The sequence below is a fragment of the Juglans regia genome, chromosome 14 (assembly GCF_001411555.2).
Source record: "Juglans regia cultivar Chandler chromosome 14, Walnut 2.0, whole genome shotgun sequence".
Classification (NCBI taxonomy): domain Eukaryota; kingdom Viridiplantae; phylum Streptophyta; class Magnoliopsida; order Fagales; family Juglandaceae; genus Juglans; species Juglans regia.
The window spans coordinates 1,953,281-1,972,671 of record NC_049914.1 but is presented as its reverse complement, the minus strand read 5'-3'; the positions used below and the strand labels follow the sequence as shown (position 1 = coordinate 1,972,671).

General features: G+C 36.1%; 3 protein-coding genes across 3 annotated transcripts; 1 reads left to right on the top strand and 2 right to left on the bottom strand.

Moving 5' to 3' along the window:
* Nucleotides 1-1,515: 1,515 nt before the first annotated feature.
* LOC109008033 (UMP-CMP kinase 3-like) lies at nucleotides 1,516-6,067 on the bottom strand. Its single transcript, XM_018987970.2, has 10 exons — nucleotides 5,961-6,067; nucleotides 4,855-4,917; nucleotides 4,539-4,590; nucleotides 3,993-4,110; nucleotides 3,209-3,365; nucleotides 2,977-3,057; nucleotides 2,736-2,843; nucleotides 2,566-2,637; nucleotides 2,434-2,481; nucleotides 1,516-1,830 (listed from the first exon to the last, which is right to left on the bottom strand). Exons 2-9 carry the CDS (start codon nucleotides 4,882-4,884, stop codon nucleotides 2,473-2,475), a joined length of 627 nt encoding a protein of 208 aa, XP_018843515.1. The 5' UTR covers nucleotides 4,885-4,917; nucleotides 5,961-6,067; the 3' UTR covers nucleotides 1,516-1,830; nucleotides 2,434-2,472.
* A 2,440-nt stretch (nucleotides 6,068-8,507) lies between these two features.
* Nucleotides 8,508-11,319, top strand: LOC109008034 (phosphatidylinositol N-acetylglucosaminyltransferase subunit P-like). Its single transcript, XM_018987971.2, has 5 exons — nucleotides 8,508-9,009; nucleotides 9,637-9,709; nucleotides 10,138-10,256; nucleotides 10,491-10,628; nucleotides 11,088-11,319. The coding sequence occupies exons 1-4, from the start codon at nucleotides 8,823-8,825 to the stop codon at nucleotides 10,613-10,615; spliced, it is 504 nt and encodes a 167-aa protein (XP_018843516.1). The 5' UTR covers nucleotides 8,508-8,822; the 3' UTR covers nucleotides 10,616-10,628; nucleotides 11,088-11,319.
* Nucleotides 11,320-11,795: 476 nt separating this feature from the next.
* Nucleotides 11,796-19,259, bottom strand: LOC109008032 (dynamin-related protein 1E-like). The gene is made up of 15 exons (XM_018987969.2): nucleotides 18,827-19,259; nucleotides 18,452-18,515; nucleotides 18,233-18,340; nucleotides 17,022-17,123; nucleotides 15,886-15,936; nucleotides 15,749-15,810; nucleotides 15,241-15,331; nucleotides 15,085-15,149; nucleotides 14,648-14,842; nucleotides 14,446-14,565; nucleotides 14,296-14,366; nucleotides 13,102-13,327; nucleotides 12,925-12,975; nucleotides 12,460-12,828; nucleotides 11,796-12,144 (listed from the first exon to the last, which is right to left on the bottom strand). Exons 1-15 carry the CDS (start codon nucleotides 18,968-18,970, stop codon nucleotides 12,016-12,018), a joined length of 1,848 nt encoding a protein of 615 aa, XP_018843514.1. The 5' UTR covers nucleotides 18,971-19,259; the 3' UTR covers nucleotides 11,796-12,015.
* Nucleotides 19,260-19,391: the final 132 nt, after the last annotated feature.

Below are 19,391 nucleotides of genomic sequence, written 5' to 3'. Positions count from 1 at the left end.
TCAACCGGCATGTCGAGCGCGCATCGAGCGAACCCGTCTACTGGCCATTTGCTCGAGCCATGTGTTGAACAGCTCACGAGTGAACTCTCTGTCTGAACTCCGCTTAAGCGCCATGTCAAGCGAGTGTCGAGCGAACTCTCTGTATCGCATCTGCTCAAGCTCCCTGTCGAGCAGATCACGCGCAAACTCTTTGTATAGTATCTCTACTCGAGCGCCTGAATGCTCCGCTTGAGTAGACTAAACCAGGCTCCACAATACCCAACAGAACCATTTCTTAATAGTAGTGAGTTGTGCTAAGTTGAGGTTTTGCTAGAATGGAAAACCGAGTTCTCATATATTTGTTTGTGGTGTTACGTGTTGTATGCGCATGAACTGAAAACCTTTCAAGTCAAAAATCAACCAGTTATTTTAACGAGCAAATCTCCTTGATAGCAGAGAAGAAAGCTTGAACCTTTTCCCCTTTTAAAATAGTTCTTAAGCTTTTGTAGTAGCCGAATGGATCTTGCCGACAAAACCGAGTAATGATACACAACACTTTTTACAATACATGATGTAAGATTTTACAATACACAATAAAGGAGTGTTATTTTTATATGATATTTTACAATAATACTCCTTTTAAAACATGATTATGAAATATGATGTGAAAAATATTGTGTTTATCATTTTTCATAGACAATAGTTTGTGTTGAATTTAGAAGGGGGAGCTGCTATTATGCAGGATTGGATGCCGAGAAGAAGATTATGAGTGATGTGGCTTTGGTGTTTGTTGAAATTCTTGAGACAACGAACGGCATGTTGTTTTGGAATGAAAGCTGAATGGTCCACAACACGCAGATCCGTGTGTACTTTTTTGCATCATTCTTGATAATGGCATATCCAAAGAAACACTTCGCTGGCTGTATGCAAGGAATTGTTGTGATAAGCGGTAGAAGACATTCACAATAGATTATCTAATTAAAAAATAGAAATGATATTTATAGTCAATCATTTTGAAAATGAGTATGAAAATCTAAGATCTATGAAAAAAATTATTTGTTAATAGTAGATCCTATTTTTTAAAAGGGAATGCATAAATTTTGATACTCTAAAAGTGTATCTAACATTACTAAAATGAAAAAGAAATCCCTATCAATATTTTAAGGAAACTGCAGTGGTTCACTTTATCATGAGTTATGATCTCCGCCAGATTGCATCTTTCTTAGAAGTCATTTTCTTGAAGTTTCTGATGGCCTAGAACATGTTTTAAGTTGAGATATCATCCCCCCAAATGTGTAACGTACTGATGCATTTAAGGAAATGTCCGTTTCCTTGTCCATCCATACCAAACGAATAACACTTTTGACGTCTCTTATGGTAGTTTGTCCATCTTTTTTTTTTCCCCAAAGGATAAATAATAGCAGCTGTGTGGTTTGTTTAAATACTCAGTGTTACTTGGCGCCATTGCTTGGCAACAAACTTGGATGAAAATTCTCCTCGTGGAATCAACTCCAATAATTCTAACCAAAATCAAGCTGTTGATGAAGAATTCTTAGCAAGGGTGAAGAGAGAAAATGATAATCGGACTCTTCAACTCTTTATAAACTCTACTCCTTTACATGCATGATCCAACCAGGGGTGAAGAGAGGAAATCATGGTTGGACACTCAAGAAGGGAGCCTTTACTGCTATTACAATTACTATTGAACTTATTATTAAGATACAGTCATGGTAGAAGAAATATGGAGGTATATACCCAATAGCATAAACTACAACCTTCTATAATAAGTAACAAATGGGAGATGTATCTCATCCTTCAGAGTACAATCATTCATAGTCAATAATACGGTACCTGAAAGAAGAATTTCGATTTTGTAAGCAATCAGCAGCAGCTGCACATTCGGTTGCATTAAATTCATATTAAAATGTTCAAGTTTGGACCTATGTGTATGCGTGTATGGCTTCATATGTCAGGTCCCTAAGCATATATATATGTCCCCACATTGTGTTAAAACTCAATTGAAGAACTAGAAATTTATTTTGCCCAAAGTTTTCGTCATCCTCTTCACAAGATTTAAAAAGGTGAAGCTACTTAAAATTGAACCCACTGCTGAATCTACTCTAGCTCACAGAACAATGGAAATAAAAAAAGACAAGGAAGAGGGAAAAAAATCTTGATTTGAGTCCAGATTCGAAGCCTTTTCAATCCTGACCTACCTAGAAGAAGAAAACCATAATTGGAGTTGATGCTTAATGCGTATTCTTTATCATAGATTATAAAAAAATAGCCTTCAAAACTATAATCAACTTCTAATTTCAGTGGCAGATCCCAAATTCTTACGAAGTCAACAAGGCACAAAATGAACCAAGTTCAACCTTTGAGGTGACCATGGAATTTTTACAGCATGACATTTTTCATATACAAATGTATAGAATTCTTAGAAGTTCAGTTTACCTCACTAGATATAGTATGAGATTCCATGTGAATCAGTACTCAAACGGCCTGCAAACGCCACACAATATCAATAAGAAAAAAGTCAACCTGAAACAGGATCTGTTTATTAAACCAAGCATGACTATGGTGTACCTTCTCATCTTTTGAGGTAAAAACAACTTTAACGGACTCAAAAACCTCTTCAACTGGGCTTGCAGCATCAATCTGTGGATAAAGGCACAAAATGTGTATCGGGATAAATGCTCATAAAAATTCATCCAAAAATTAAAAATATCGAAGTCAGAACAACAATAAAAGACTACCTTCCGAACTTTTTCCCTCGAGTTATAATGCTCAATCACAGGGAGACTAGACTCCAAGAAAACCTTAAACCGCTTCCTAATTGTTTCAATGTTATCGTCTTCCCTTCCCTTCATTACCCAGAAAAAAGGGATAAGAACAGAAAAAAAATATGCATAACTAAGACTAAGAAAAAAACATAGGAAAGATAGAATTAAACAGATGAAGGATATTATAAACTTAGAGAGAGCACAATTGTCTAACCTGGTTCCTACTCAAAAGTCGCCTCTCCATCTCTTCTTCAGAGCAATCAAAAAACAGGACAAAAGCTGGCTCAATTTTTGTCTGCATAATCATCACATATAACAGCACTTAAAAAGAAGTCATAATGAAAAAATAGCTTCGTTAAATATCAATTACATGATCTATTTAGAGAGAGCTACCCAAACAGACAGAGAAAATAAGAAGGATCAAACTGTAAAAGAAAATGACTTACAACATCCTCAAATGCTGCTCGATTTTCCTCATTACGAGGAAAACCATCAATAAGAAATTTGTCATTACCACTTTCTGCCATTGCTCGTTGGAGAAGCTTAATGGTTACCTCTGAGGGAACAATCTTTCCTTCTTTAATCATGTTCTGAATCATGGTGCTGTAAATCATAAGATGTATTAACTACTAAGGTGTACAGAAAAAATATATTACATTAAAAAACATCCAGCATCCACATCAGAATACTAAGCAGAATAATATGAAAACAAGCAAAAAACGATGACAAAATTAAAAAGATATTTGGAGCAGTGCAAGAACAAGCATGCAAAAATAAAGTCCAAGTGCAACACAAAGGGCTTATTGAATCCAATAAAGCATGTGGGCAAACCCACAGGACAAACGTGTCACTGAATAGATCATTTTCTAGAAATGGGGATGATAATGGAGTGGATTTATATGGAGAGCCCCTTCCCAACCACAAGTCCTACTGGGTAAGGCAGCTGTGTGAAAGTAATAGATCATTTCCAGACTATGATTCTCAATAGTATGCAAGTTTTAAAGGTAAAGATATCACATTGTAAAACCACAAGCCTAGATTGATGCTCGCTGTAAAGGTGGCTTTATCTTTCTTTATAGTTTAAAATAGTTCTCTTTTGTTCTATTTCTAATTAGGAGTTCCTCTTGGATGCCTCCTGTGTACTTGGACAACACCTTTTGTGCTTTTTAATATCATATTTGATAACTTCCAAAAAAAAAAAAAAGAGATAGTAATTCATATAAATTGTACCCATTTTCAGAACCAGATTTGATTTCTGCTCGGAGAAGATCACCAGCACTGAGATGAGTATAACCAAAGTGTTGAACAATATTTGCACATTGGGTACCTTTTCCACTGCCTGGGCCACCTGGCAAATCAAAAGAATCAAGAAATCAACTTAGGAAGGTCTACAAGAATTCTGCTGAAGAAATGGAAGGAAGACGACTGGCTGAGATAATTGTAACACTAGCACATAGACAGAATAAACAAATAAGATAGAATAAGAAACTTATTGAAATATTACAGCTAGCACATCATTTGAGAGGAACTAAAACCCTGCCCTGGGTGGCTGTGGATGCCTTTGATCCTTTACCTTTATATTTAAACAACTACATTCATAGACATAAATATACAAATACAACAAACTCCAGATCATATGGCACTTCCTGGGTTTGTTCAGGTACAGATTAATTAAACTTTGATATTCTTCTTTGAATATGATGCATGCAGAAGCATATAGAGTACAATTAAATGTAGGAAAGATCAATAATTAAACATTTCGAGCAAGGGGCCAACCTAAAACAAAAACAACTGTAGGCTTCTTCTCAGCTACAGTCCCATTAGCTTCCTGCAGTCAAATAAACTTGTTATGCGATATCATCAAAACAAGATATATCCCCACATCAGGAAAAAAAATTGACTCATAAGAGAAGCCATGTTCCCGCATCCATGAGACTAAGCACACTAATTGATCACCATTTCCTCAATTTAGAAAACTCTAATCGGTTGTAGGAACACGAAGGTCAAACTTCACAGATGCTATTAGCATTGGTTAACCCAAATTCCAAAAGAAACCCCCATAACTACCAGAATTTACAAAATCTATATATACCTTGGTTGCAGCTTCAAGAACAGTTTCCATGAAAACCAACTAAATTGTTTTTGAATATATTATCTGCATAAAACCAAAGTTACAATCACATAAACAAAAACAACAAATTAAATATATCTATTTTGATTCGCTATATTACAGTTGTACAGGACACAATCAATGACAAATTCTCTCTTCTTTTCCATAATTCATGAATGTATGCATACACCAATACAAACGCTTACTCCTGCATATGCCTATAAAAGTATCATGCATGTTAGTGCATACATGCGTGTTTTTGAATTTTCAAATTATGATAAAACTTGCATTTAAATAAACAAATAGCCAGCCACAAATATCTCACTGCTTGTTCAATTTACAACAAAATTATTTTTAGCTAATATATGGGGAGAGGTCCTTAATGTTTTGGACCCTATTAATCCAGAGGGGATGTGTTTAATAATGATTTTTTCAAAATTCCATAACAGTGCCTCTGGCAATTAGAGAATTCATAGGACAGGAATCCTTGAGTGTCATATTAGTTGTAGTGGAGCTACTAAGCTTCCATTCAACATCCAATCCAAATGCAAGAGTTTAAACTTTAAAGCACACAAGCAGATAAAACTAATATTGTGTGTCTCAGATCTATAAAACCAAGGTATATTTAACGTTGAGAAACGAGTTCCAATTAAGAGATTATCAGATATTAGCGGGCTTCATTGTTATTCTCTGCCAAAAAGAGCATATCCAAATAGTAAGAAGAAATTTTATCCACATGATTCCTGAATAATCCCGATCTTCCAAGTTATAAGAGACCAGATCGTTTCATTAGAAACCAGCACTCATTCAAAACCTCCACAGATCCAGCATTGGTAAACCGGAATGCTCTATTTTTTAGCAACCTAGAAGCCAACAAAGCATACATCTTGAAAACTTTTAGAGTTCCATTATTTTCCCCATGTTTTCTCGTAAACAAAACTGGATATAAATCGAAGATCAAGGCAGAAAACTCAAAATCATTATGGAAAAACAAGATCAGAAACTCAACCAAAAGTAAGCGCTCGAATTAACTGAATGTTGCAGAGTTTAAACAGATCAAAACGAAAGAAAGACACACGATAGCTTACCTTTAGAGAGAGAACGAGATGGAGAAGGAGAAAGAGAGATCTGATAGGTAGTGGGAGAGGAGAGGAGAGCGGGGGATGCAAAAGAAGACTCCGCGCAGCACGCTTAAATAGAGATGCTTACAAGTAAATAATAAATTAATTAATTACTCAGATTTTCAATGGAAAATCTCATGACATTATTCTCCGAGGTGTTTTGATCAGCGGCGGTGGAATTAAATTTTTTATTTTTTTTAGAATTTTATTTGCATCTTATAATATTTAATATTATTTAAATGAAAATAATTGTTTATAAGAAAAATAGGAATTTAAGTAATGAGAAGTTAGCGTAATTGTAACGGCCTAACCAACTTCCTTTCAGTTTCCTTGAGACTTTGAGTGGTTCCTAAGTGTGGGTTTGGATAAACGATACATGTTAGATGACATGAGGTATTTTGTTAAAAATTAAATAAAATATTATTAAAATATATTTTTTAATATAAATTTTATTTTAAAATTTAAAAAAATTAAATTATTTATTATATTTTTATATAAAAAAATAATAAAATAAAATAAAATATTTTGTATATCCAAACTCGGTAGCTGACCTTAATCGTGGAAGTCCAAATATTATTATTATAATAAAATATGAGTGGGTTGGCTTCCTAGATCCTTTATAAGACGCTTTTTGGGCGGGGGGTGGACGGAAAATAGTTTAGTTTTATTATTCGACTATTAATTACGGTAAAGAGTAATGTTATTGAAAAGTCTTTACATTATACATAATTTAAATAACGTATAAAATTTAAAATGTAAAATTTATCTTTTAAATTAAATAATATGTGTGATATAAAAGACTTTGAATAAAATTATTCATAAACATAGTTGTAATAAATTGGTTTGGATACCGAAAAATTGCAATGTGGAATCGGGGCTCAAATGGTCCTGATCCTTGATGGACTCCACTTTTCGGAACCAATCTACATGGAGGGAACAGGAAAAGGGACACACAGGAGGGTTGTTAACTGTGGCTTATATCGACTTGTCTCTTTAATTTTGGAGAATATTTTTATTTGGTTTGACTGAGAGTTAAAATTAAATAAACTATTATTAAATTATAATTTTTATTTTGAAATTAAAAAAATTAAATTATTTATTATATTTTATATAAAAATTTAAAATAATTATAATAATTATACGAAATAAAATAAAATATTAAAATATAATTTAAAATTTTTGATATTTTCGCAACTCTTCTTAACTTGACTTATAAAATTATTACAACTTTTCGGAATCTTTTCTTTCACTTTAACAAAACCCGGCAGTCAACGCAAAATTTTGTTGTGATTAGTATTGGCGTCCACGCGGAGGAAGCGAACCCTCCTCGCTCTCTCCTTCCTCTCGGTAACGCGTCTCCCATCGTCAGGGCCACATAGTATACCATACATCTCTATGAATTATGCTTCAGGAGTTCATCTGGTGTCAATAGAGGTCGAGAGGGCTTTTGCTTTGCCAACAAAACCACAGCTGCAAGATGTTATTTTTAAGTTGCTTTGTTCCACTGATAGGGTTGGAGGCGTGATTGGAAAAGGGGGTGCCATTATCAGGGCTCTTCAAAATGAGACAGGTGCTAATATAAGTATTGGAACTTCTATAGCCGAGTGTGATGAACGATTAGTTACCATTACTACATTAGAGAATCCTGATTCCCGATACTCACCAGCACAAAAGGCGGTGGTTCTTGTTTTTTCTAGATCTATAGAGGCAGGTATTGAGAAGGGGAAATATTCCGTTTCAACTAAGGGGTCACTTGCTATTGTGCGGCTTGTAGTCTCCTCAAACCAAGTTGATTATTTGTTAGGAAAAGGAGGTGCAATAAATTTGGAGATGTGGAAGGTTACAAGTGCTGGCATACGAATAATGGGAGGTGAACATGTGCCAAAGTGTGTGTCAGAAAATGATACGTGGTGCATATTTCAGGAGAATTTTCAAAGGTGCAAGATGCATTGTATAATGTAACTAGTATATACAAGAATACCCTTGATGATGTTAGTATTATGAAACATCAAGTGGCTGTGAGTACAAAGAAAATCCTTGTTTTTGACCCAGGTGGTGGGATAATTGCGGGCAACGGTACCACACCTTGTGAACAAGATGCTTTGAAGGGGAAGGAATTGTTACAAATCTATAGTATAAAGGGAGATCCGATTGTATGGCAATGGGCCACTACGTGATTGGGTTATTTTAATTACTTGTTGGGTTGGGGCTATATCAATTTAGACTTTAGTTGTAGCTGGCTAATGGGCTTAGGCCATTTAATACCTTTTTATTACCATTGTCATTTTAATGCTTTTCTTTAGCCGAGGTCCATGCGAGGGATAATTAGTATGAGTAATGCTACATACAATCGTGGAATGCGCAAACGCCGTACAGTCGCTTTGAAAAAGAGTGGGGTCCACTATTAAAAAATTAATTTCTTTTCAGGTGGGTCCCTTATTTATTCACTTTTTTCAAAACGACTGCACGGCGACTGCACGCTTACGACTGCAAGTATCATTTCTCAATTAGTATATGTACTGAGTCAAGAGACTCTTAGGAGGATATCGAAAATCATTAATGAATTTGTTTTCTTACTCTCTTTTACCTTTCTTTTGGAGGTTAGGTCATCCTCGAATTTGACCATTTTCTCTTATACTTTCTAGTTATCCAAACACAATCTATTAGGTGTGTTACACAACCCTTGGCCGATTCATAGTACAGTTCTCTCCGCTCTCCCTCCGAGCGTTGTTTCTGGTCTCCACAGCATCTGTGTGTCTTTGCTTCCGGTGAATAATTTAAGGTGCGCCTCAAGTGTGCTGGACTGCTAGGTTCTTAAACTTGCAAGCAATGGAAGATCCTCATTCTGTAAGTAGTCCTAGAAGAATTCACAGTCTGTCAAAGAAGAGGAGGGCAACTGTTTCCTCTCTGGATGCGGATGAGAAGGCTCCTGGATTTGGAGTGTCTGGCAAACATGGTCCGAAGCCATCAGAAGTTTATGGATTCGTAGGTTCCATAACTACCGTTGTGGCTACAGGTTCACTTCATATATCATGCTTTTACTTTATGTTTTGACTTGGTTGACTTGAGACGCCCAGTTATTCTATTTGCTCTGGTTATCGCACCTTTACAACGACTTTCCAATGTTAATTTACTGAGCCTCATTCTTATCTTGTAACAAGTTGATTCAGTAATTCTTTTTGGTCATTTGGCAAAAATTGTCCATTAACATATAATTTCCATACCTTGTGCAAATGCTTCTGTTTTGTGTGACTGAGTCGGGAGACGGACGGGGGACGGGTTTGGGCTTTTCTTGGTTTGTTACAATTACCAGGCTCGGTTAGGGCATTTCGTGCTAAAATGTTTCTGAGATACTTAAAAATGTTCTCAATCAATGAATCTGATGTTATTTCTGAAATTGGCTTGACCTTGTTGTCATGCTTACAAACGGGAAATACATATTTATTACCGGAAACACACTATGACAGCTGCATTGTTCTTTTCTATATATATAAAAGTCTAATCTTACTGCAAAGACTGCATGCAGTCACTGCATTGTTCTTTTCTCTATCAAAAATCTTAATGCCGGCTTACTGGTTGTTTTATTTATTTATTTTCCTGTCCATTGCTGTGGAATCTCATACAACTCTATTGCTGGGGGCAGTTATTTTCTTGGCATGGGCATATGTTCCAGAGGCTTGGCTACATTACATCGGAATCTTCTACTATCCTAGCAGGTATATTTAAGATTGGTTTCTGTGCTATGTTTTCTTAGCATAGAAAATCTTATATGCACCTTTCCCCGTTGAGGAAACCTTAAATCAGTAGAGCTTAGTTGTGTATGGTCTGCTCAATCATACTTGAATTTTTTGATCAGATTTGGAAGTGAAAACAATAGTGCTGGAATGGCTCTGTAATTTTTCAGAAGCTCTAACAAGAAACAAAAATGATTTGGGAAACTTGGTGACATCTGGTGAATTTGGACTTTAACAAATCCTATCATCTGAAAAATGTTGAGTGAGAACAGTCTGAATTCAAGATTTTCTTTTCTATAAGTAAAATTTTTGAAGTTCTTACTTGCATAATAGTCTCTTCATCGGCTTGGTGGATGAATTTATTTATACTTTGAGATTGTGAGATCAACTTTATCTTTTTTTGCTTTCAGGTATTGGGCATTGACAGGGCCAGTTTATGTTATGATGACAATCGTATTAGCATTGGGATTTTATGTTGGTCTTAACTTTATGTCGACTCCTTACCCAACTTCCTTAAACACGATGTTTGGTAAGCCTCGAGTAGCCTTCATTATCATTAATATATTTGAAGATCTCTTCGAGGTTTAGGAAGTTTGGCGTTTGTTTTCAATCAATACCATTGTCTCTTATTATATGAGTATTATGAAGGCAACAATAGAATTGTGTTAGCCCTCTTTGCTTCTATTTTAATTTTTCTTTTCTTAGTTTTGGAAATGCGTGTTCTTTTCAAGTCCACGTTAACCTGCTGCTCCCCCTTCTGCAGATGAATTCAGTAGAGAACCATCGAGCTTTATTTCTTCAATGGATGGAGATGATCGACCAATTGAGCCCATATCTGATATTGGCATCACCAAAATTAATGATCTCATGTTTAACAATGTAAATTGACAATTCAAGCTAGGTATGGCTTTTCTGCATCTTTATTGCTATTTGTTCAAGCAATGTGTGCTATTCTTCGTCGAGTAAATTAATGAAGGAAAATGTTAGAAACTGCACTACAGCATCCTCCTCCTATGCTGACATTGCAGTGTCTAGTAGCCCTTTACCAATCATTGTTCAAAAGGATAAAAATCTAATGATTTTTAAACACTGCTATGTCAATAGAGATAATGTCGGGATAGTTGTGTAATTTCTAGCACTGATCATTTCTAAGATAGCATTTTACTGTGTTGGTTGAGTCAAACCACCATGGAAGGTTGGTGATGTTAACTTCAAAATTGAGACAATTCTTGATATGCGAAATAAACATACCTTTGTGCTTCAGGTTTTGCTCCCAGGATTGTTTGCCTTTCATATACTCCAACCAGCATTATATAGATAGGCATTGACATGTGACTAATATTGTTTTGGCTTTTGGAAGGCGACTGTTTCTGGATGAAAGCTGGGGTAGCAGCCAGGATGCCTGAAAAAGCATTGACGGAAGTGGGAGCCTCTTTAACTTTAAGGATTTTGATGACCCAAATGGACAGCATTGGAAGAATTGGAGAAAAAAGTACTAACGACACTAACAACTTGACTATGCCCTGTCTTCATAATTCAGAAGAGATACTTGTACAATGTGAAATAAGTGGCATTTACAGCAGTTCTGTATTCATTCCATATTTTCAGTTTACTCGTTTAGGCGGATTGTGCATCACAGTCAAATTAATCGGTTCTGTGTTATTTTGTTTGAATAAATAACTCCTTTTTCATCTATACTTCTGAAACCACTTTAGCCCAAAAGTGGTTTGGTACCAACAAATAAATTCAGAATAGGTTGGAATTTGGCCCTTAGACAAACCGCAAATGGGGGTAAGGGAGAGAAATACCTCTATTCCTTTTTCTTTTCCGTCATTTTTCCGCCAGCAGACTTCAAAATCTGCAACGGTAGTCAACATGGCATAGAAAAGGAAGACAGCCAGCTTTGAATATCCGACCTAATCAGGCAAAGAATGATCAGTTCCATTCATATTCCACTGCATTGCCTTCGGACTAAGTTGTAGTATTTCCACAAGTCATTAGTAGACTACAATTCAACGATTCGAGGGGAAGGGGGGGAGAATACACTGAAAAAAAAAAACTGTAAAAGTAAAAGAAACTAAGCTACATCACTCTAATATATTACCACAAGGAAGCAAAATATAAATCAGGTTTACAATACATCACTAGTATGCAAAAATAGCACGACGAAATACAATAATTACGAGAGGGGGGCCTCTGAGCCATCCAAGAAGTAAACAAATTCAGTAAGAACCTGAACCTCTGTATCGATAACTATAATACAAGGCCTCCCCGAACAACAATACATCTCAGCGAGCCCATGACACCGAATCAATCTCATCCCTTGCTGCCTTATATAATTCAAGCCTTTTCGCACACTGTTGCCTCCTCTCCATCAATGCAGGGTCTTCATCCAACAATAGTGAAAGCTGCTTACCCTGAAATAGTTGCCAACACAATTAGTTACCCAATTGTTAAGAGGTTTTCCAATTTAAATTACTCAATGAAGTGTCTATATATACATACACACAAGTAACAGAGGTTATCAATGCTTCAGGATACATCTTGAAAATTGATGAAAAGAGTTAATAACAAGTTTTCTTATTCTTTATCACAATCCAATTAAATGTTCAGAACATCAAATAGAGGGTACCATAATGCATCAATGATCCTCCAAACCAACATATCATATAACACCTCATAGGGTGTTAGAATATAGGATTACATGTGTGCTTGAGAGAGAGAGAGAGTACCTCTTTCTTTCCTATTTGTATATAAAAGTGATTTAGCAATGACTGTTTGGCCTCCCTAACTTGACAGAAAACCACAGCCTTAGGAATCGTGTTCTTAAGTGTCTCCGACACCATGCCCACATAAGAGGACACATTTGAGCCTATTCTCCTAAAGTGACCCTCTGCGTAACGGTCTGTGGTTAAGGCAGCTGGGTTTCCTCCTTTCTCCACTTCTTGGGGGAGTCTTCTAAAGAAATCCACGGTCAAATATGAAGATTCCATGTCCACCAATCGAACAACTGTCTTCCTACCATCTTCACGAAACCTTTCCAGGGCCTCGTTAGAAGCAGCAGCTATTTCAGCTTGAAGAGTTGGAAAGCGCCTCAACTCCTATATAACCACAAACATCAATATAAATACTCCTCATTAAAAGAATATCAGCACTTATTGAAGTAAATAACTGCCAGTCATTTCCCTGAATTTCACCTGAGTTTCTCCTATTGACTTCCTCACAAGTTCTTTCAAAACAAAGTGAACCTACATCACAGTAGCTAGGTTAGTCATGTGAAAATTCTCCAAATTAGATTTCGCTACTGCAACAATTGGCGAGGCACTCCAGCAGAAACTTGATAATGAACAACTGTGAATAACAAGACAACTTACAGCATCCACAGAAGCTTCAGCTGGGCCTCTAAAATAATTAAGTGCCCCATCAATTAGGCGCCGGTAACCTTGCTCAGGGGCAATCAAGTGTGGCTGATAACCATCTGCTTCTGAAACCACTTTCCTTACATTATGCGGAGAAAGGTGCCTATCAAATGGAAGCTTCCTTAAAGCAGCGGGAAGCTGGTTGTCAAAAACTCCATAAATCCGATCACCTCCAGGCCGCCTAAACTTGAAAAAAGAATTCCAATATAAAAATAATATACTAGAAGAATGCAATTAAAATTAAGACAGTAGAAGACCTAGCCAATGCTGATAAAAATGTAACAAAAGGAATGTCATTTGACTGAGAATTGTCATACTTGATCTATTTAATATCTAGTTAAGAAATCATTTGAAAAGCTCAAACAGATCACTATATTGATCACAATATAGTTGGGCTATGCGTGAAAGGCTCCAGCAACCAGCAAAATTATCAATAGACACGAATGGTGTCACCCACAATTGACATGTAAACTTGTTTCAAACAAAAGGTCAGCCTTTTGGCACCTTTACTGTGGATGAAGAAAATGTCGAAAGTATTTCACTATAATCTCTCTCAAAGGAGTTCAGAGTACACAACAAGATCAACCACATGATTATATCCACTCCAACCATTAGCAATGTCAGACAGGACAAATATCAAGACTTTGTGTGATACTCCATATGATATGGATTAGGGTAGGTAGTGTATGGGATCCCACATTGCTTGGGAAGGAAAAGTTCTTGCTCTTTATAAGGTTCTAATGGGGCTCCAATTGTATCATTGACTACTCCTTCTGGAGTATAGATCATGTGGTTTGGGTCTTCCATTGGAGCGTTACAAATGATATCAAAGCCTATCTCAACCAGAAATGTGGGACTTGAGCCGTGCAACCTATAATGGACAGGCCCGACGAGAAAATCGGGTAGGTGGTGTATGGAATCCCACATTGCTTGGGAGGGAAAAGTTCTTGCTTTTTATAAGGTTCTAATAGGGCTCCAATTGTATCATTGACTAGTCCTTTTGGAGTATAGGCCATGTGGTTTGAACCTTCCATTGGGGCGTTACACTTTGGGACCTTGGGTTTCACAGAATTTGCTTTTACAACAAACAAACGTCCATAAAATCAATGATTAACAGAAGTATAAAGAAAAAGTTAATAAATGTCTTACCCTCCTTCCAAATGCTCCTTAAAAATTCGTTCAAATGCACGACACATTTCCAAGACAGTGTACAGTTGAGCCTATACCATCACATATGGGTTTAGGTAAGAAAAAGCAGCATCTTGTTAAAAAAAATTACAACAGCTTCTTGCCACTTACCCCAGCATCAACAGCAATAGGTCGACCAAGATGATCCATCTCTGACTCAAGTTCATCAATGCTTTTGTTTATTAAAGATGTTATACTTGGAATACGAGCCCTGATTACAGACTCCAAGTGCTAAAAACAAGATCACAACATCTGTTGATAAGCCTATGAAAATAATTGTCTTAATATTCAATGAAGGTACACAAAAATAAACCTTTGAGAGGAGTTTTGCAAGATACTCCGAGCCCATTTTACTGGCCAAGTGCCCATAGTCAGGACTGGTTGCAAAGTACTCATGTTCCTTGCGCCTTGCAACTATCATGTCAACATTTTTATTGATGTCAGCCTGTGAACGGTTCACAATTCCAACCCAAGGATGTTGAAGTCGATAAGATCTTCCTTCAAGAACCTGAGGGGATACAAAATATGTATAAGGCCAAGCAAGTAAAATTGTCAACAGAGGAAAAAAATATCTGCTGAAAAACTATTATTCTTTGATTGCAATTCTACTCAATGACGTGTTAACCCCAACTACTTAAATTCAATTAAAAATGTTAACAATTAAATGCAGAGCTAGACCAGATCCTAATGAATCGATTAAAAGATGGGAGCCTTCAGACACACACCCACACACACACACACAGATCTTACATCCAATGCATTAGTTCCTTTGTCCATCAAATCCAGCTTAGTCAACACACCAAAGGTCCGATCACCTGTACAATTAACAAACAGGGACTCATTAGGAAAGGCTAAACAAAGAAAAAAAAGTAAAAAGATCAGCAAAAAGCAGCAAAAAGGGTATACCAGTGGGATCGACTTCCCTAGCAAGTTTGATAGCATCTGACGTTGCAATATCTTGATTGGCTGGAGATATTGCTAGAATGATACAATTAGGCTACAAAAAGTTCATGGTCATCAATTCAACAAAAATAATGTGTCACATTAAAATTTTCGGATGAAAACATATGCAACATGTAAGATGCCACAGAATAACCAAATATGACAGGACAAAACAATGGGAGACGATAGAGGATGGAAAAGAGGCATGATTCAAGAAAGGAAAAAGATGCAAGATAACAAAAAAGAACAGTCTATTTACACAACCATAAAAATGTGCACTTAAAAGAAACTGTAATACTGGTCCAGTAACTAGAAACAAACAAAAAAGGATCCAAAAACTTCTCTTGGCTAATTAAAAGAATCAAAAGTAGAATAACTATTTCAGTGAAATACCATGGATCTCACCAAAATGAAATGCTCTACCATGCATTATGCAAAAATGTACCATTTTAACAAGAAAAAGTCTTATTACCTTCTCAACATAAGTTCGAACCATGCTTTCAATATCTTGAACAATACTTTCAGGTTGTCCCTCTGTTCAAAATTAGAAAGACTTAGTTGTAGACTACAATTACAGTAAACAGAAGTGTGATTAGGCACATAACATACCAACAGCAACTTTTGTCAAACCAGGTAGATCAATCAGGGTTAAGTTGACCACTGCCCAATCGGGGAAAGAAAGAGAGAGTGTCAGAAAATAGAAAGAAACATTGCAATAGAGAGTATGGAATGATCTCAACTATTTATTCCAACACCATGACATATAAAATCACAAAGTACAATACATCAGAAAGAAAAACATTGCAATACAGAGAATGGAATGATCTCTACATTCCAACTCCCATGCCGTATGAAATCACAAAGGACAACACATCAGAAAGAAGAAATAGTGTAAAAATAATTCAAAATTACATTAGGGTATATTTCACAAAATTCTCAATAGATCAATTGAAATGATTCATCAATAACAACTTTTTTAAATTTACTGTCACTAATTTTTTAGACATTATAAATTTTCTTATTCATAAAAAAATCTTTAGACATTATAAATATTCCTTGCAAATAAACCGATTCAAAATCTTTAATGTTAAATATTCATTCTCATGGCCTGAGATGCCTAGAGAAACCAACTTCTTGTCTATCTATTTCTTACTTTTTTTCCTTTTGTTTTCAAAAAACAACCCACAGCAAATGTGGTATGCCAATGCCAAAGAAAATTTGCAAAAAAGATTTTTTTTTTTTTGCGATATCAAATCAGCCAAAGAGAAGTCAAATAGTGAAGTTGGCACTTCAAAGAATCAAACTACCGCATTTAATTTAAGCAGACTGAATGTTCTTCCTAAGTAAAATGCATGCAATGTTTCTAATGCATGTGAAGATGTAAATACATTGGTACAATGCACATGAGGAGATGTAAATACATTGGTACATATTGCATTGTTTTTTGAAGCGTTAGAGGAAAAGGTTAATGTCACATTATCACTTATGTTCAGTTTAAAATATCTTTAAAACTGAGCATATGATCAAAAGAAAGTCATATTAGAAAAGGTGTTCCAAATGGAACAAAAAAAATTCTGCAAGCAGCATGTCAAGCATTGACTATTCTTACTACCTAGAATGAACTGCAAAAAGAATATACAGTACACACATGCACACAAACATAGGGATTTTGAAGGTAACACTCCATGGTACCCAAATGACTGGTGTTTAAGAAAGTCAACAACAAAGTAAAATTGGAAACCCACCATTTGGAGAATAGATACTCAGATGTATAGGAACAGGAGATATCTGCTTTGTCTTCCCAGTTATTCTATCAGTCTCATCCTGGATTTCCTTGCGAACCAGGGCTGTATAGAAAAATCAGGGCTAAATACCAGTTATAACATTAAAAGACAACAGTAAAGTTAAATAGGCAACCATGAGGGGAATAAGTCCAGAAATCCTTAAAAAATCATATATCTTAATAGATTAAATCAACCAGCACATAGGTGGTCTAAGTTACCATGACTGAGTCTTTCTGGCCCCTGTGAACATCTTTTCTTAATGCATTAAAGAGGGCCTCTCTAACCGCATGGAAGATTACCACCTAAAATTTTATTCTAGTCAGTCACATACCATTGGACCAAATTACGAAAACTATTCAAAAGCTAGATCTACTAAGGTAACCTCAACAACCTAATGATGGGGGAGTATTTGTCCCCTTCTCTCTTTTTTTCCCCTCCAGATTAACCAACTGAAAGGTGTAAAGGAACTTCACTTTTTGTATTTAAAAATTATGTGTTGGGTAAGAGTCTAAAATATTCCCCAAAGATAACCATATTCCCAGGTTCATTCTAGCTTATATCCTAGTTTACTGGTTGAGAAGGCTTTTATCCCAGTAACAAGTTGGTGCCCAACCTCTTTTTGGATACTAATGGATAAACTAGACAGCTATCTTTGATAGCAGCTAGATAACTGTTACTTATTGGTTAATTTTTCTAGTTAAATCTCGTGGAGGTACTAATACCAATTGAGTAATGTTATACACCACACAACCATCTCACTTTCATCCCACTATGTAAGATGTGGCATATTTATCACCGTTGGATAATACTATTATCCAACGGTGATAAATATGCCACATCTTACATAGTGGGATGAAAGTGAGATGGTTGTGTGGTGTATATAATTTTCCATACCGATTATCACCTCACAAAATTTGGAATATAGTTGTGATCCATGACAATCCTGGATCCCTATAAATCATCTCTACTATATTTCAGAAAGTAATATCATACTTCCTCATTTCTTTTAAACATAAAATTGAAAACTATGTGAAGTGTCAGAAACAGAAATAACTTGGTGGATTAACCTTTTGTAGCTTATGTGGAGAAACTACAGAAAGAAGTTGGTGATTTTGTTGACAGAGCGCGATATGCAATACAGGTAACCAACTAAGACGAGAAGCTATACATACAAAAATCAGTGAATTTCCTCCTGGCGAGGTGAAGGAACTCTGCGTACTCCTGCGACCCATCCTCTGTCTTATGAAGCTGCAAGACCAATGGCCGCCTCGTGACTATCCCTGCAATAATCCAAATTCAAACTCCACAAATGATTACAGTTGTCTAAGCAAAAATGAGGTAGACAAAAAAAGCTTTCAAAATTCCAACCGAAGTGAAACCAAAAGGTTCACCTGATCCTCTTGGAAGAAAATCACGCCCGACAATGCTCTCCAATACCGAGGATTTTCCGGAACTCTGCTCTCATTTCAAACAAGAAACTAAATCAGGCCAAATTCAACCGAAGAAATACTCATCCTTCATTATAAAACTCATTTCTATCTAGGAGACAAAAGCGCACTTTTTTCTTGGTTTCTCAAGAAACATCACTTTGTCTGTGTACAAAATCTCTCCTAAATTTTCTCTAGAAGAAAATACTCTCCTTGTCTCTCTTTTGAAATTTAAAATGAAAACCAATGTGTTTTTGTTTTATTGGAAAAAGAATCAGCATGAGTAGTTAGGGACAAAAAAAAAAAAAAAAAAAAAAGAAGAGGGGCGGAGAAGAGGACCTGGCCACCGACGACGGCAACGGAGGGAAGAGCCTCCCAGAGAGAAGAGAAAGCGTTGTTGTCTCCGCCACCATAGTCACCGAGCATGGTGCAGGCCCTCTGGATCCTGTTAACCAAACCGATCAAGCTCTCCATGGTCGTCATCTATCACAGAAAGTGCAACGAAATCGAGAAGGTCGAGTATAGGTAGAAACCCAATAATTCCAGTACTACACCCAAGAAGCAGAAAGGAAAGTAATTGACTTGAATTGGACGCAGAGAGACCAAGAGAGAAACAGAAACAGGGACACACAGCTGAAATTTTTTTTCTTGTCACAGGGCGCACCGTTAGGATTGGTGGGCTCGCAGCTTTTTATGGGAACGGAAGCGTTTTGAAGTTTTTGAAATTTGAATCTTTGTCAGCTGGGGACCACCTGGTTGCTGTGTGTCATTAGAAAGAGCTTTATCACTGACTGTATGTGTAAGATTTGTTTATTTATTGGAATAACTTTAAAAAAATAAAATAAAAAGTCAATCTACTTGAGAATTAAAATGTACGCAAAAATAAAATAAAATTTGATAAAAA

Excerpts from the sequence above, each read along its gene's own strand:
- LOC109008033 (XM_018987970.2), bottom strand. The coding sequence starts at position 4,884 with ATGGAAACTGTTCTTGAAGCTGCAACCAAG. Across the intron at positions 4,591-4,854 it reads TTCTTGAAGCTGCAACCAAG|GAAGCTAATGGGACTGTAGC; the intron begins GTATATATAGAT and ends ATTTGACTGCAG. Across the intron at positions 3,366-3,992 it reads AAATCTGGTTCTGAAAATGG|CACCATGATTCAGAACATGA; the intron begins GTACAATTTATA and ends TATGATTTACAG.
- LOC109008034 (XM_018987971.2), top strand. The coding sequence starts at position 8,823 with ATGGAAGATCCTCATTCTGTAAGTAGTCCTAGAAGAATTCACAGTCTG. Across the intron at positions 9,710-10,137 it reads ATCTTCTACTATCCTAGCAG|GTATTGGGCATTGACAGGGC; the intron begins GTATATTTAAGA and ends TTTTGCTTTCAG. Across the intron at positions 10,257-10,490 it reads TTCCTTAAACACGATGTTTG|ATGAATTCAGTAGAGAACCA; the intron begins GTAAGCCTCGAG and ends CCCCTTCTGCAG.
- LOC109008032 (XM_018987969.2), bottom strand. The coding sequence starts at position 18,970 with ATGACGACCATGGAGAGCTTGATCGGTTTGGTTAACAGGATCCAGAGG. Across the intron at positions 15,811-15,885 it reads TTTGACAAAAGTTGCTGTTG|AGGGACAACCTGAAAGTATT; the intron begins GTATGTTATGTG and ends AATTTTGAACAG. Across the intron at positions 14,367-14,445 it reads CTATTGCTGTTGATGCTGGG|GCTCAACTGTACACTGTCTT; the intron begins GTAAGTGGCAAG and ends GTGATGGTATAG.